At 44.0% G+C, this 13,209-nt stretch overlaps 1 protein-coding gene across 1 annotated transcript in view; it reads left to right on the top strand.

Annotated features, from left to right (window-relative positions):
• The first annotated feature begins 958 nt into the window (after positions 1–958).
• Positions 959–13,209, top strand: part of NIPAL2 (NIPA like domain containing 2) — an 81,029-nt gene continuing 68,778 nt past the window's right edge. Inside the window, exons 1-3 of the mRNA XM_077187609.1 lie at positions 959–1,074; positions 1,658–1,814; positions 3,589–3,670. Coding sequence (XP_077043724.1) covers positions 1,759–1,814; positions 3,589–3,670 — 138 coding nt within the window. The 5' untranslated portion in view covers positions 959–1,074; positions 1,658–1,758. The remainder of the gene's footprint in view (positions 1,075–1,657; positions 1,815–3,588; positions 3,671–13,209) is intronic.

The following is a 13,209-nucleotide window of genomic DNA, read 5'->3' on the forward strand; positions in this document are numbered from 1 at the left end:
TACCTCCTCTCTTCAAAGATTTGGTCTCCATTCCTTGTTTAGCAGTGTACAATGTATTAAGGAGTGTTTAGACAGAATGAGCACAGTCTCAGTCTTGCATAACTTCCAGCCCACACAACTATTTACTTTTCTGTTACCAAATATCTTATTAGCAATGATTTTATGCTTCCAGATCACCAGTGGAGATATCAAACAGTGCCAGACTCAGCACTCGGCCTGACAGAGCCTTAATAAAGCCAGCCTGATTTGATAATCAGTGTCACTGTGATGTGTTGGTTGCTCAGCAGCTTAGTCTTCACTTTATTGGTATTTTCTAACACTACCATCAGAGCATTGTGTAACATTAGGTCTAATAACTTGCCAAAGCTGAAGTCTATTATTTATAATACACTTTGCCTTTACAGACAAGATGTGATAAAAAAAAAGTGGGATTGTTGGAATAGAACTGCTCTTTACTCTCATATAGTTGCAACCTTGCTGAATAAACCTTGATCAGAGCTAGAAATTTAAAATGTAATGTCCCCCCACTCTGTAGAGAGAATAACTGCTCGGTGTGTGTCTTGGTGGTGGGGTCCTAGCCATGAGCTTATGGCCAGCAGCTCCCAGAACCTGCTGAGGCTCAGCTTCCCCCTCCAGAGCCCACCCAGAGCAGCTGCAGCCACCATCGTGCTCCAGCTGCTTGTCTCACTCCACTTGGGCAGGCACGGTGCCACTGTGCAGGACACTGCTATTTACCATCTCTTCAGTTGGGAAAAGGTCACACAATGGGGGTTTACAGTCTTGTGCTGTCCTCTGGGTACCTGTTTAGCCCCAGGACAATACCTTCTCATCTGTGGTTGCCTTTTGTGAAAGAGTTTTCCCTGTGAAATGCCCTCTACTTCTCTAAGAGCCAGAGAGACTTAGGCAGATTTTCGTAGCTCTCCATGTGACCTTCTCTGTTCTTCTCCAATCACAGAGTGGTTTGGGTTGGAAGGAACCTATGGTTGCTGTTGGAAGGATCTCTGGAGATCATCTAGTCCAACCTCCCTTCTAAAACATCTTTACCCAAAGCAGGCTGCACTGGATTGACTTCAGGTGAGTTTTGAATATCTCCAGAGAGGGTGACTCCACAACCTCTCTGGGCAGCCTGTTCTCTGTGTCCTCTGTTTCCCTTACCTAGAACAGTGTATTATCACAGTGATGATATTTTGTCTCATATTTAGACAGAACAGAACAACTGGCATTTCATATTGTGCCTGTGCCTTGTTCTGTCACTGGGCACCGCTGAAAAGAATCTGTTCCCATCCTCCTAATACCTGCCCTTAAGATACTTGGATGCAATTATAAGGTCCCCTCCCAGCCATCTCTTCACAGCCCTCCACTGGACCTGCTCCAGGAGTTCCTTGTATTTCTTGAACTGGAGAGTTCAGAACTGGACCCAGCTCCCCAGATGTGGCCTCACCAGGGCTGAGTAGAGGGGCAGGATCACCTCCCTTGGCCTGCTGGCCACACTCCTGCTGCCACCCCAGGCTGGCCACAAGGCACACACACTTCTGGCTCATGGACACTTTGTTGTCCACAGGACCCACTGGTCCTTCTCCACAGAGCTGTTTCCAGCAGCTCAGCCCCAGTCTGTGCTGGTGCATGGGCTTATTCCTTCCTGTTTATCCCTCCCCAGGGCAGGACTCTGCACTTGCCTTTCCTGAACTTCTCTCCAGCCTGTCCAGGTGCCACTGAACAGCAGCACAAGGCTCTGGGGTACCAGCCACTCCTCTCACTATGGAACCACCAGCAAACCCGCTGAGGGGACACTCTGTGCCTTCATCCAGGTCATGGTGAGTGAGGTGAACAGGCTGGGCCCAGCACTGACCCCAGGAGCACCCTGAGCTGCAGCCTCCAGCCAGGCCCTGTGTCTGAGCACAGCCTCTGAGCTCTGCTCTCCAGGCAGTGCCCAACCACCTCCTCTGCCCACCCAGCACACGCTCCTGAGCTTGCCTAGGAGGGGGTTATGGCAGGCAGTGCCAAGGGCCTGATGAAGGTGAGGAAGACAACACCCACTGCTCTCCCCTCATCTACCCAGCCAGTCATGCCACCACAGAAGGCAATCAGCTGCATTAAGCCAGTTTTAGGCTACCTTTGGAGTGCTGGACTTATTCTGTTAGCACCACTGGAACTGGAATTTGCTGTGTAGCACTTGGCTGGTAAATGCAAAAAACTTTTGAGTGGCCAAAAAATATTTGCATGTGTGTTGCAAACCATGTGAAGACCCTTTTCTTCACTTTGAATTTTGTCCCCCAGATTTGATGATTTCTCCTTGCCAGTAAGGCTCTGCTCTTTTCCTTTGTAACTGAAGAAATTTATTGCTAGTTTGTGGGTTTCTGAAGAAGTGCCACCCTTTATTGCTCATGTGCAGCCATGATATTAAAAATAAAACAGCCAGTTGTCATAGATCAGAAACATACATATGAATTAGAAACAGACAGTAAGCAATATCTGGGAAAATCTAAATCATCTAAAGCTTTGAGGGTTGTAGTCTAGTTCAGTTAGGTCACAGGTAAAGCTATTCGAAAAGAGGATCAATAAATAGGTTTGTATGAACTGTGAGTGTATTTTTAGTGAAACAAATTTTAACTCAATTTAACCATTTTCCTGTAGAATCTGCAGCCAGAGTGAGCCCTGCCATGCTAGGTTACTGTGGGAAAGGCAGTGAGAGGAAATTGAGCAGAAATGAGCAATAAACAAAAATGAAACTAACTTGATTATTCTAAGTCCTGAGCCTGAACATAAAATGGATGCTATTAAAATATGGAAATTTTACACCAAGTTCATTTATCTTTCTCGAGGAAAAGTCTGAGGAATTAAAAAAAAATTCCCCCTCACAGAAAGTTTAAAAGTACTGTTGCTGACAGTGAATATTCAGCATTGAATGCTGTCTTCTCTAGAGGATGTGATACCCTCCTGTTGAAAATACAGGATATATATATATATATGTATAAATCAATGTGGTAGCTCTTCTGAGAGCTCAGCTCTGTGCAGAGGAACTCTGGTGCTTAGAGCTTTTCCTCAACTATAAATGTGATGTGAGGACTGTGGGAGAGGTTTGGAGGGGTTATGACAGGATGATGTCAATGGGTCTTAGTGGCTTATCTGCTCAAAGAAGTTATGCACCCATGAAGCAAAGGTTCATTTTTCTCATCCATATGACAGCCAAGGGAATTTATCTAACAATATAATAAAAGCTTGGAATAAAGGGCAGTTAGTGACCAGGCTGTGCTTCTGTGAATAAACTACATCTTTCTCCATATTCTGGGTTAGCAAAGTTACTCCATGTCATGGAAAAATTCAACAAATGAGACAGTGCTGCCAACACTGATTTTAACACAAATCTCATTAAATTTGTTTACTGTTTTGGGGTTTTTTAAAAGCTGCAGAAGAAAGTATGAGTGAGAATCTTAGGCTTTCTTTAAAAGAAAGGACAGTAGAGAAAGGACTCAGAATATGAAGCCCACACAGCCTCAGACAACGGAGAAACAAAGTGACAGTGAAGGCCTTGATTGATCTGTTTAAAATCTCCAACTTAAACTAATTTAATTACTTCTATTTTTCCAGTATATCTCCTGAGTGTTTGACAGCTTTGGGTGTGTCAAATGCTGGGGCAAGAATCCAAATGGCAAGCAACAGGGGAACCTGGGTGAGTGAGCTACCTTGTCACGGGCATTCCTAGCAGCCCAGGTAAGAGAGCAGGCTGGCTGTATGAGCATGCTGGCTCTCAGCCAGATCTGTGCTTGTGGACACTGGGGGAGCAGCTCCATGCCAGCTGGGTGCAGGCCAGGGTGTGGCTGCCTCAGCTGTGGCCCTGGCTGGAGCCAAACCCAGCCCCTCCTCGAGCTGGCCCCAGCGCACGAGTGGTGACACATGGGGAGCTCGCGCAGACCTTGGGGCTCGGAAATCGCAGCAAAGGTCTGGGAACACGAGCTGGGTGACACGGTCTGGTGTGAAAGAGGACAGAGACTCCTTGCCAGCTTCCCTGGCTCTGAGCTGCTCCTGCTGGATGGGCTTGGGCAGAGGCAGCAGCCCTGTCCACCAGCAATGGGCCATGAGTGGTATGTCTGGCCTGGGGGAAACACAAGTGACTTTTGTCCCCAGCTAGTGGCTGTGCCAGATCTCCCTGTGGCAGCTGCTGGTGGCCCTGCCTGCCCTGCAGGGACATTGTGGGATCTCTGCTGCCCACCTCTATGGTCCCTGGGCAGCACAGTCCTGCAGGGGCCAGAGAGGACACTTGTCTGTGACAGGGGCAAGTAGGGCTGTTGGGTGAGTGTTCCCCTTTTCCACTCAGGAGGCACAGAGGCGCAGACTGTGGGTTGTCTCTTCAGGCACTGAAATGTGGTGAGCATAGGGGATGGCTACAAACAGGCCACAACCAGTTTGGGTAAGGAAATGAACTCACTGCCAGTAATAATATCAAAAGAACAGTAGAAAAATTACAGCTGTGTGCCTGGAATACAACACAAACACAAAATAAACCATAAAAGCTTCCAAAGAGAACTGCAGAGGTGCCTCCACCCTTTTAGGTTGTCAGCAAATATCTCAATGGCAAAATGAGTGGAAGGCACTGAAATGCACTCAGAATTCTGCATCCCTCCAGGCTCACAATGTATGCACCTCGTAACTCAAGAAATGCAAGCACCAGCTGAATGGGCAGACAACATTTTTTAACCTCTTTTTATGTAAATATTTTTTTGTCAATAAGAGAAAAGAGAGTGTTGGACTAATGTATTACCAGGCTTCATTAATTTGTCTCCTTGAAGGGCAAGATGAATTAGAAACTCATGCTCAGTTATTTTCCAAGTCAAAGAATAGATTTAAAATTTTCCTTACGCAAACAAAATTAAGGGGGGCCAGAATTTGTCAGTTGCTGCTGGCAAGTCTCTTCCAATGAAAATAGGTGTTCTTCACATACCAAAACCCTGCACAGAGCCAGAGCCTGTAAGCAGTGCCTTGCATTTCTAAGCCTTTTCAAGCATGGGCTGTGATCATGAAATCTGTAACATAAGGACTGTGTTCTGATTCACAGCATGGGGAATAATTGGCACTGCCTGACTTGCCTGGTGAATACTACTGGCCTCCAAGTAGACTTGCCCCAGCATTCTGAAATGAGTTCAGTGTGAGCTGCTCATGCACAAGGGTTTGCATAGCTCTGGCTTTGCTAACTCAGTTGGAAGGAATTAATGGTGTTAGCATTTGATGCTCAAGATTCAGGCTGCAGAGGTCTCAGGAGTTTCTTCCCTCCCTTGGAGCAAATGATTTGTGTTGCTTTGGAGCCCAGTTACAGGAAGCATTCAAGCATGTCCTGATCGATGGATGGAGCTGAAAGCAGGTTCCCAGGATAGAAGTGTGCAAAGTTCTTTGGTTTTTTCCCTGTAATCTTTGCTGATGCTGCCCCATTCTGGTTCAAAAGCCTGCAGATATACTCATTGGCCAAATTCAGTGCTCCAGGCAACTTCCTTACCAAATTTGCCAGAAATTCATGTTCCAAAAATCTCATATTTCAGTTCTTAAAAAAGGATGTTTATAGTTCTCATTACTATGGAATAATGTGAAAAATGTATAAAATATATCAGTGTTATATTTGGATTTGACAAGTGGAACTCATTTGATACTCTAAATGCTCAGAAGGTCATGAATAATTCCTGTCTCCCAGCTCAAACAAGCTTCAAATAAGATCTGTGCGTCTGGGACTACATTTCTACTGTCTTGTAACAGCAGTATCGGTACTCCCATCCAGCAGGGTTGTGCCAGCCACCCCTACTCCTACACTTTTTGACATGATCAGAGGTTCAAGCCACACAAATGCTCTGGGAGATGTTGGAATACAAGTCCAAACACATCCACATGGTCAGCAGCCAACAGAAGTGGCTGGCCAGTGGTCACTGTAGCAGCCAGGTGATACAGAATGCAGGGGCTGCTGAGTCCATCCCCTTTCAGAGCCATGTAGACATTGACTGTGAGATTAAATGCCAAAATCATGGGGAAGACAGATGAGTAATTGAGCCCAAAGTCAACTGAGATGGAGCAAAGCACTTAAGAAGAGCAGCAGCTGGGCAAAGCACTTAGCATGCACTTAAGCCTATAAGCAATTCATTTCTGAGTATTCATAACTATAAGGAAGCAGAAGAAGAAAAGCTGTCCTATATTATACTGGTGAACAGATTCATATGCAGTATGGTGTTCTGAGGATGGCCATATATATTCCTTCCTTATTTTGTAAATTTAGACCATCCAGAGCTTTAAAAATATTTTGTTAATAATTATCAGATTGATTAGTAGTTACTGAGAAGGAAAGTAAAATGATGATTGGATCTCTGTTCCTCAAAATCCACCCAGTAAACAGCCACTCTCCTTCCTCAGGGCTCTTATCAATGCTCCTCTGTAACACTGTATAACTACATGTCTGTGAATATATAATGCTGAAAGAAACTCCAGCCCTGTGCAGTGTACAACCCATCCTTGCATCTTTATGCTGTATGAGTCACAGTGCATTTCGAGATCTCCTTCCATCTAAGTGGGATCTATTTACAAGCATGCGTAGGTTTTCCTCATTTCACAATAGCTGACAGAAGAGCATAATTTATCTAAAAAATGTTCTGGCCTATTTGCTAGTCATGTGAGTACAGATTTTTTTTCTTCCTTTTTTTTTAGATTCAGTGTCTGACTCTAAATGCAAAGTAAAATTTTGATCCAGCTCTGTCTGAGGTGATTTGTTTTCAAGAAACTTTCTTCTGACAGGCCTTTGATATGGTGTTTTAGCACAGAATAAATGAATAAATGTGAATTTCATCCTTGTATTTTTTTTTGTAGAATCTGCTATCTCTACGTACTGTGCATATTTCAGAAGTCAAGGGTATAAAGGCAAATAAAAGCCACTGGATTGTGCCTAACACAAAGCTGGTACAGAATATAACTTTTACAAGCCTCCCAAGATTAAATTAGACTCAGAAATCTTTATTATCCTCATTCCTTTGTTGAAAGTAATAACTGAAACCACAAACTACCATCAGAAGAACCACCCAAGCAGTGAGTTGGTCCCTGGCAGATCTTTTATATTAGACAACTGGGGCTAAATTCCATTTGTGTTTCTGTGCTTGATGTTCCTATTGACTAGCTCCAGGCAGCTGCCTGCTTACTGCCTTATTTAGGTCCTATGAATCACCCTCTGTGGCTCCCCCACTGCCATAAGGAGGTAGGTGAAATTTAGTTTTTTCTACACCTACTCAAAGACAAGGCCGGTTTCAGTGCAGCTGTGCATGAGTGTGGGGCTGGGCCCACACAGCTGCTGGCTCTCTCTTCACTGACCTGGCTGCACAAACTCTTCCTTGCAGGTTCTCCTGTGTGTTACAGCACAGATGTCCTCTTAGGTTACAGCAGCAGACAAAGACCTCTCTCTTTGTCTTTTTCTCCTGTATCAGATCATATAAAGCCGTGAGCTAAATTGGAAATGTGGAAATTCCAGGGGCTATAGAAATAAAAAAGATTCTTGTTGCCTTGTGAAACATTTTGAGATGTATTGTTGGAGCATCTGATATATAAGTTGGGTGCTCTTAAACACTGTCAATGACTGGTAATTCAGCAAGACAATAAATTCAAAAAATGGAGCACTATGCAGAAAAGTGGAACTCTCACTTTGCAGATCCTATTTGCATTCACAGGCAGTGTCCCTGGAATATATGTGCCCCATAGATTGGGTTAGCATTAAATAAAGAATAGCAAAAAGAAGCCCTGCAGTGGAGCATCACCAGTCATCTCCACAGGCAGTGGTGGCCAGGCTGTGTGATGTGACTCAGACACAGTCCCTTATTATTCACCCCAGGTACCTGGACACAGCAGGGTCTGCCTACACCTCTTTTGTGGAGGTATTGCTGGGGTGTGGGAGGGTGCAGTAATCATCTGTAGGCAGCTCTTTGCCCAAATACAGAAGAAGGACACAGCTTGGGGGTGTCCAACAACAAGTCCAGGAGTTCCCACACAACATGTGGAATTTTTTTTATCAAAAGAAGCAATTTCTGCCCTGAGGTAGATGTTCACACCTCACCCTTTGGAGTTTATTCCTGCATATCTGATGGCAGAATTTAAACACAGCACAGATCTACCAAGTGAGAAACCATGAAGAATCCCTTTCATGAGGCAGCAATCCCCAAATCCCATGAAATAGCTCAGTGAAAGCCTCCTGCAGCCAACTGTGCAGATAGTCTCTCTGTGGTTTCAGGCAAGTAAGAGCTGTGCAGTTCTCACCCTGTTGAAGTAAATAGAAAAAGCCTCAATGAATAAGTGCAGCCAAGATTTCATCCAGGAATTTAAGCGCTGCAGTGCTTTATAGCTTCCAATCCTGATAACTGAAACATGGACAACCACTTGTTTGGCCCTATTTAAAAATAAACTGTTGAAAGGGAATATAAAAGTGTTGCTAAGACCCCTTAGGCATCCCCTTACTTGTGTCATAAAACAGACACAGGAAAGCAAAAGGATGTTTCTAAAGGTTCATGCTCTTTGCTTCATACTCAGCAAGAGCACCAAGTGCTTCAGTCATATTTTGCCAGGAATGGGAAGGCTGATTTCTTTGCTGCTGTTGGAAGTGCCCTGTCCCTGCATATTGTTGAATCATTCTGTTGATGAGGACATATTTTCAGGGACCCTGCCTCTTATATAGAGGTGTCTTCTGCTTTTTGGGAAGGCTCACCTATACCACATGGCAACTATTTACAGCTGAGGGGAAAGTGACCCTGAGCCTCCACTCAGGTTCTTACAAAATCCATTTCTAGCTCCTTTGCTTGTGCTCTTCATCAAGAGTAAAAAACTGTTCCATATTTATTTTTCTGATATTTTCTCTACAGAAATGTATCCAAGTCAAAACTTCTCAGACACCAGAGAGGTGAGAACATTGCTATATCTAAATCTTGAGCAAAACTTGATAACTTACCTTAAATATTTTCCTTTGGCACACCATTTTAAAAACATATCTAACAAGGAAAATGCATGCAGACACATTTGTGATACTGGGGAGCATTTAACTTTGGAGCAATTTATTTAGGGAGGTGTTTATGTTGTTAAGCCTCCATAGGTACGTGTTCAACAAAAAGTTTGAGACATGATGCAGAGATCAGCTCCTGAGATTTTATGTGTCACACAAGATTCAGCTGCATGGTGTAAAAGTATCCTCCTATTCTTAGGCTCTACATCTGTGTTGCCCTTGCCCTAGAGAGAAAAAAAGAGTTGAAAGAGTGCACATGAAAAGAGTTGGCACACACACACTGTGAATCAAATGGGTTGGGGCCTGAGAGAGACAGAATCCTTTATATTTATGTCTGAATTCATTTTTTATATATTTTTCCTTGTTTGTTGTATACTTTTCCATCTCCTGTGCTCTCATTGCACACCACAAAGTGTTTTTCTTTCATTTCTTCAATTTTGAGAACTACTGCATAGACATGAAAATTTTGGAATAATTTGGCAATATTTGTGTCATTCTCACAAAAAAGGTAGCTCCAGTCCAAGTCTATTAATTTCCTTTTCCGTAGTCAAGCACGTAACTCATGCAAATATCACTGGGATGCAGTTCATAAGAAGTCTGTGTGTATGCCAGGGAAGGGGATGATCTCTCTTAGGTGGCCTCTTTAGTTTGGAATAAATTCCTCATTTTAGTACTGCGAGTCATTTTAGCATGTGAGTTTTGTTGTGTCACTAGAAGCAATCCAAACCTAGAAAATCTGAGGAAAAAAAATTGTAAAACACTGTCTTGGAACAAATTGGCCCAAAAACTTTTTTCCTTGCCTTTCCTGGTTACTTTCAGGAGCTGCAATAGTCCCACCTTCCTATCTTCCTGTGTAGACAGAATCACTGGGGCTTGTCTCAGTCCTCCCAGGTCCTGGCTGTGCAGCTGGGAATTGGCCAGCTCCACCTGAGGCTCTGTGGGATCCCAGCATCCTTGCCTGGACACAGGGAGCCAAGACCCTCTCTGAGGCAGAACTTGCAAGCTTCTCCCTTTTTGGAGTCCCTGGGTGTCCAGGCTCAGGATGTGCTGCCTGGCACCCCCTCTCTGTCCTGCAGGCCAAGGCTGCCTGCCAGCGCCACTCGCTGCACAGCCACCCTGCCTCCAAGCAGAAGCCCCAGCTGGACCCTTCCTCCAAGCAGAAGCCCCATCTGGACCCTGCCTCCAAGCAGAAATCCCAGCTGGACCCTGCCTCCAAGCAGAAGCCCCATCTGGACCCTTCCTCCAAGCAGAAATCCCAGCTGCCAAGAGCCCGTGGCAGACCCGGCTCTCTGGGCTGGCCCAGCATCACAGACCCAAGAGAGGGGCCCTGCTTTTGTGTAGACTGCCCAGAATCCAGGCAGGGATTTGCTTGTTTAATTTGGTGAAAGCTTGAATGAATAAGAGACTTTTCAAACAGGAACTTTGCAGGAGTAGAAACAAAAGACTTTCCCATGAAGTATAGTTCTGTCAGGAATACTCCTTGGCATATTTTCTATGACTAGGGTAGCCTCTAGAGCGAGTAAGGTGTTTCTTGTCAAAGAATGCACATAGAATCTAGGATATGGAGGAATGAGCCCTCCTCACTGGTGTTTCCTATTAGCCACTACAGCAATCTGTACTACCTTTCTCACCTCCCACAGATTTTTGAGAGATAAACTATTCCCATCATGATAGAGCCTGACCAGTCCAGACCAGATGCCCCTAAGAGCAAGGAGTTGGTCTGAGGATTCTTTCTCATCCTCAAAGGTTTGTAATGCAAACCTTTCATAATTGCGCTGATCTTCAAAGAAGGGATGTGAAAATTCATGATGGGGATGTCAAATCCCACGAATTGATATTTTAAAATATATATCATTTGCCAGGACTGCCAGCTGCTGGCCAGACCCTGAATTAGCTGCCTTCCTCAAACAGAGATGTCTCCCATCTGCTGAATAAAATGCTCCTTTTGTGCACATTTTCACAGCTGAGGTTTGAACTAAATGCCTTGTGGTTTGCAGACATCAGCTTCACAAAGACAGCCAAAAAGTTTCTTGCTCTGGACTAGACAGGCAGGAAACTAAAACCTTTCTCAGCTGGAAGCATTCTTTGCCTATCTCACAACATCCCTTCCAATCATATAAAAATCTTTGAAGGAGAACATCTCCCTGCAATCCTTCACAGAGTGAATCTGCTCAGGCAAGGCATATTTTGGGGAAGGAGCCAGATTTGCTTGGTGGTCCTGGCTTTTGGCATCCACCATGACTCAGTAGGGAAGAGAGAATAAATAAAATACTATTAAGAGGTACAACAATGTTACCAAATGAGATTGTGCCTTTCCCAATTAGAGTTGTTTTTTCTATCTCCATATGTTGCATATTACAGAGCCCTTTTGTTGGTAAACATATCCATGGCTCTCTGCAGGGGTGCCAGGGCCACTCACCAGCAACTTGGAGACTGAAATTGTGCATGACGTCTGATTTGCCATGCTGGGATGGTCTTGTTTCCATGTGTACTCTGCTACAGCACAGAGAGGCTCTGAGAATCTGGAAGCTGTGGCCTCTTCCACAGATAACTCTCCCTAAGAGAAACAAGGGAGGTTGGGAATAGCCTTAGTGAATTTTGGTTTTTTGTATAGTAGATCCACAGTAATAATACAGCAACTAAAAATTTCCAAATGCCTCTGAGCCCTCACCCAGGCCTATGGCAGCAGTACATTTGTGAGTCAGGCAATGCCATTGCAGTTTGTAGTTGACAGATGAAGAAGCAAAGTGATTTTTCCCAGCACTTAGACACAGGAGATGGTAATTCACGTGCATCAGCTGAGCTGTGTCTGTGCTTCTGCTCTCAGCCCACAGCAGATCCAGCTTAACTGTCTTTCTCTGTGGACCAAGTGGAGCTGTTTCCTGGTCTTTGGTGGCAGCCTTTGAGGTTATAAACACATGTACAGGCACTTACTGGGGCTTAGTCATTCCATGATTATCTGCATATGATGGTAACTCACTTTTGTGCTAAGCTTTGAAATCACTTGGCACTTTGCTGGCAGACCATGCAATAAAATTCCCAAATCCTGGTCCTTGGAGCTATGCTTTAAGCACTGGCCTGTCAGTTCATTTAATGCTGCAGTAAGATAGGCACAACTTTCTAACAAAGCTTGAGCATGAACCACAGGAGACTGAATTTTCCAGTGTAGGTACAGTATGGGCTTTGAAATAGGATCTGTTTCTGACTCCAGCTGTTTCTTCATTAGCTGAGTAAAAGCTGATGGGCACCAGAAAATTTCTTGTCATCTATTTCTCCATTAATTCCTTTGCATGTGTGTGGTTCAAGAGTGATGTAAATCATCATCTCTCTCAGTCTATTTATCTGTTTCTTCAACAGGCTCTCATGGTAACCAACAACTGCTGTATTTAAAGAATGCACTGTACCACACCTACTCGGTACAGCACTTTGCAATGGAATAGTGAAAGAAAGAGGGAAGGAAAGAGACAGGAAAAGAGAAAGACAAAAAGAGTGAGAAAGAGATGAAGGTAAAAGAAAAAAGATAGACCCTTATGTCCTTTATTAGGAAAAGGGAAAGATTAGACTTATTTCTGCAGTGACTATGAATACCTATGAAACTGCTAACGGCAGTTTAGGAGGTCTTTCTATATGGTCTACCCAGTCCCAGTTATTTTAATTCTCTGTTGCCAGCTGGCCTCTGCAGAAATCTATTCAGGGTTCAATTCTAAACAGTAATGTTTGGGAAAAGCACAATCTAAAACAGACAGATCTGTATGTGTTTAGGTTTTGCTTTCTTTCCACTTTTAAATATTAAAAATTGACTCCAGCTGTGGGGTAAAGTAACGCCCAGCCTATAAAGACACCGACAAATAAATCACAATGCAATTTGCTGTGCATTTTCTGAGGTCTAAACACCAGCTCTTGAAAGGAATTTTCCATGATTACATCCTGGGAACATATCTTAACTACCAGCAACTTGTTTGACTTTTATACTTCTTAAAATTCATCCCATTCCAGCAGGGCCAAAGCCTGCCATAACTTCTCTGTCACATATCTCAGGAGTTAACTGAGCCATTGGATGCTGCTGAGGACACATGCAAAGCTTCCCTATCTCTATCTAGCATGCTGTTAAGCAGAATAGTTACCCTGTGTGTCTATATTCCTCTTTTTACAAGGATAAATCACTGACTGACTGGTCACTCCCCTCAGCTAATCAATTCTTGTTT

The sequence above is a fragment of the Agelaius phoeniceus genome, chromosome 1 (assembly GCF_051311805.1).
Source record: "Agelaius phoeniceus isolate bAgePho1 chromosome 1, bAgePho1.hap1, whole genome shotgun sequence".
NCBI classification, from domain to species: domain Eukaryota; kingdom Metazoa; phylum Chordata; class Aves; order Passeriformes; family Icteridae; genus Agelaius; species Agelaius phoeniceus.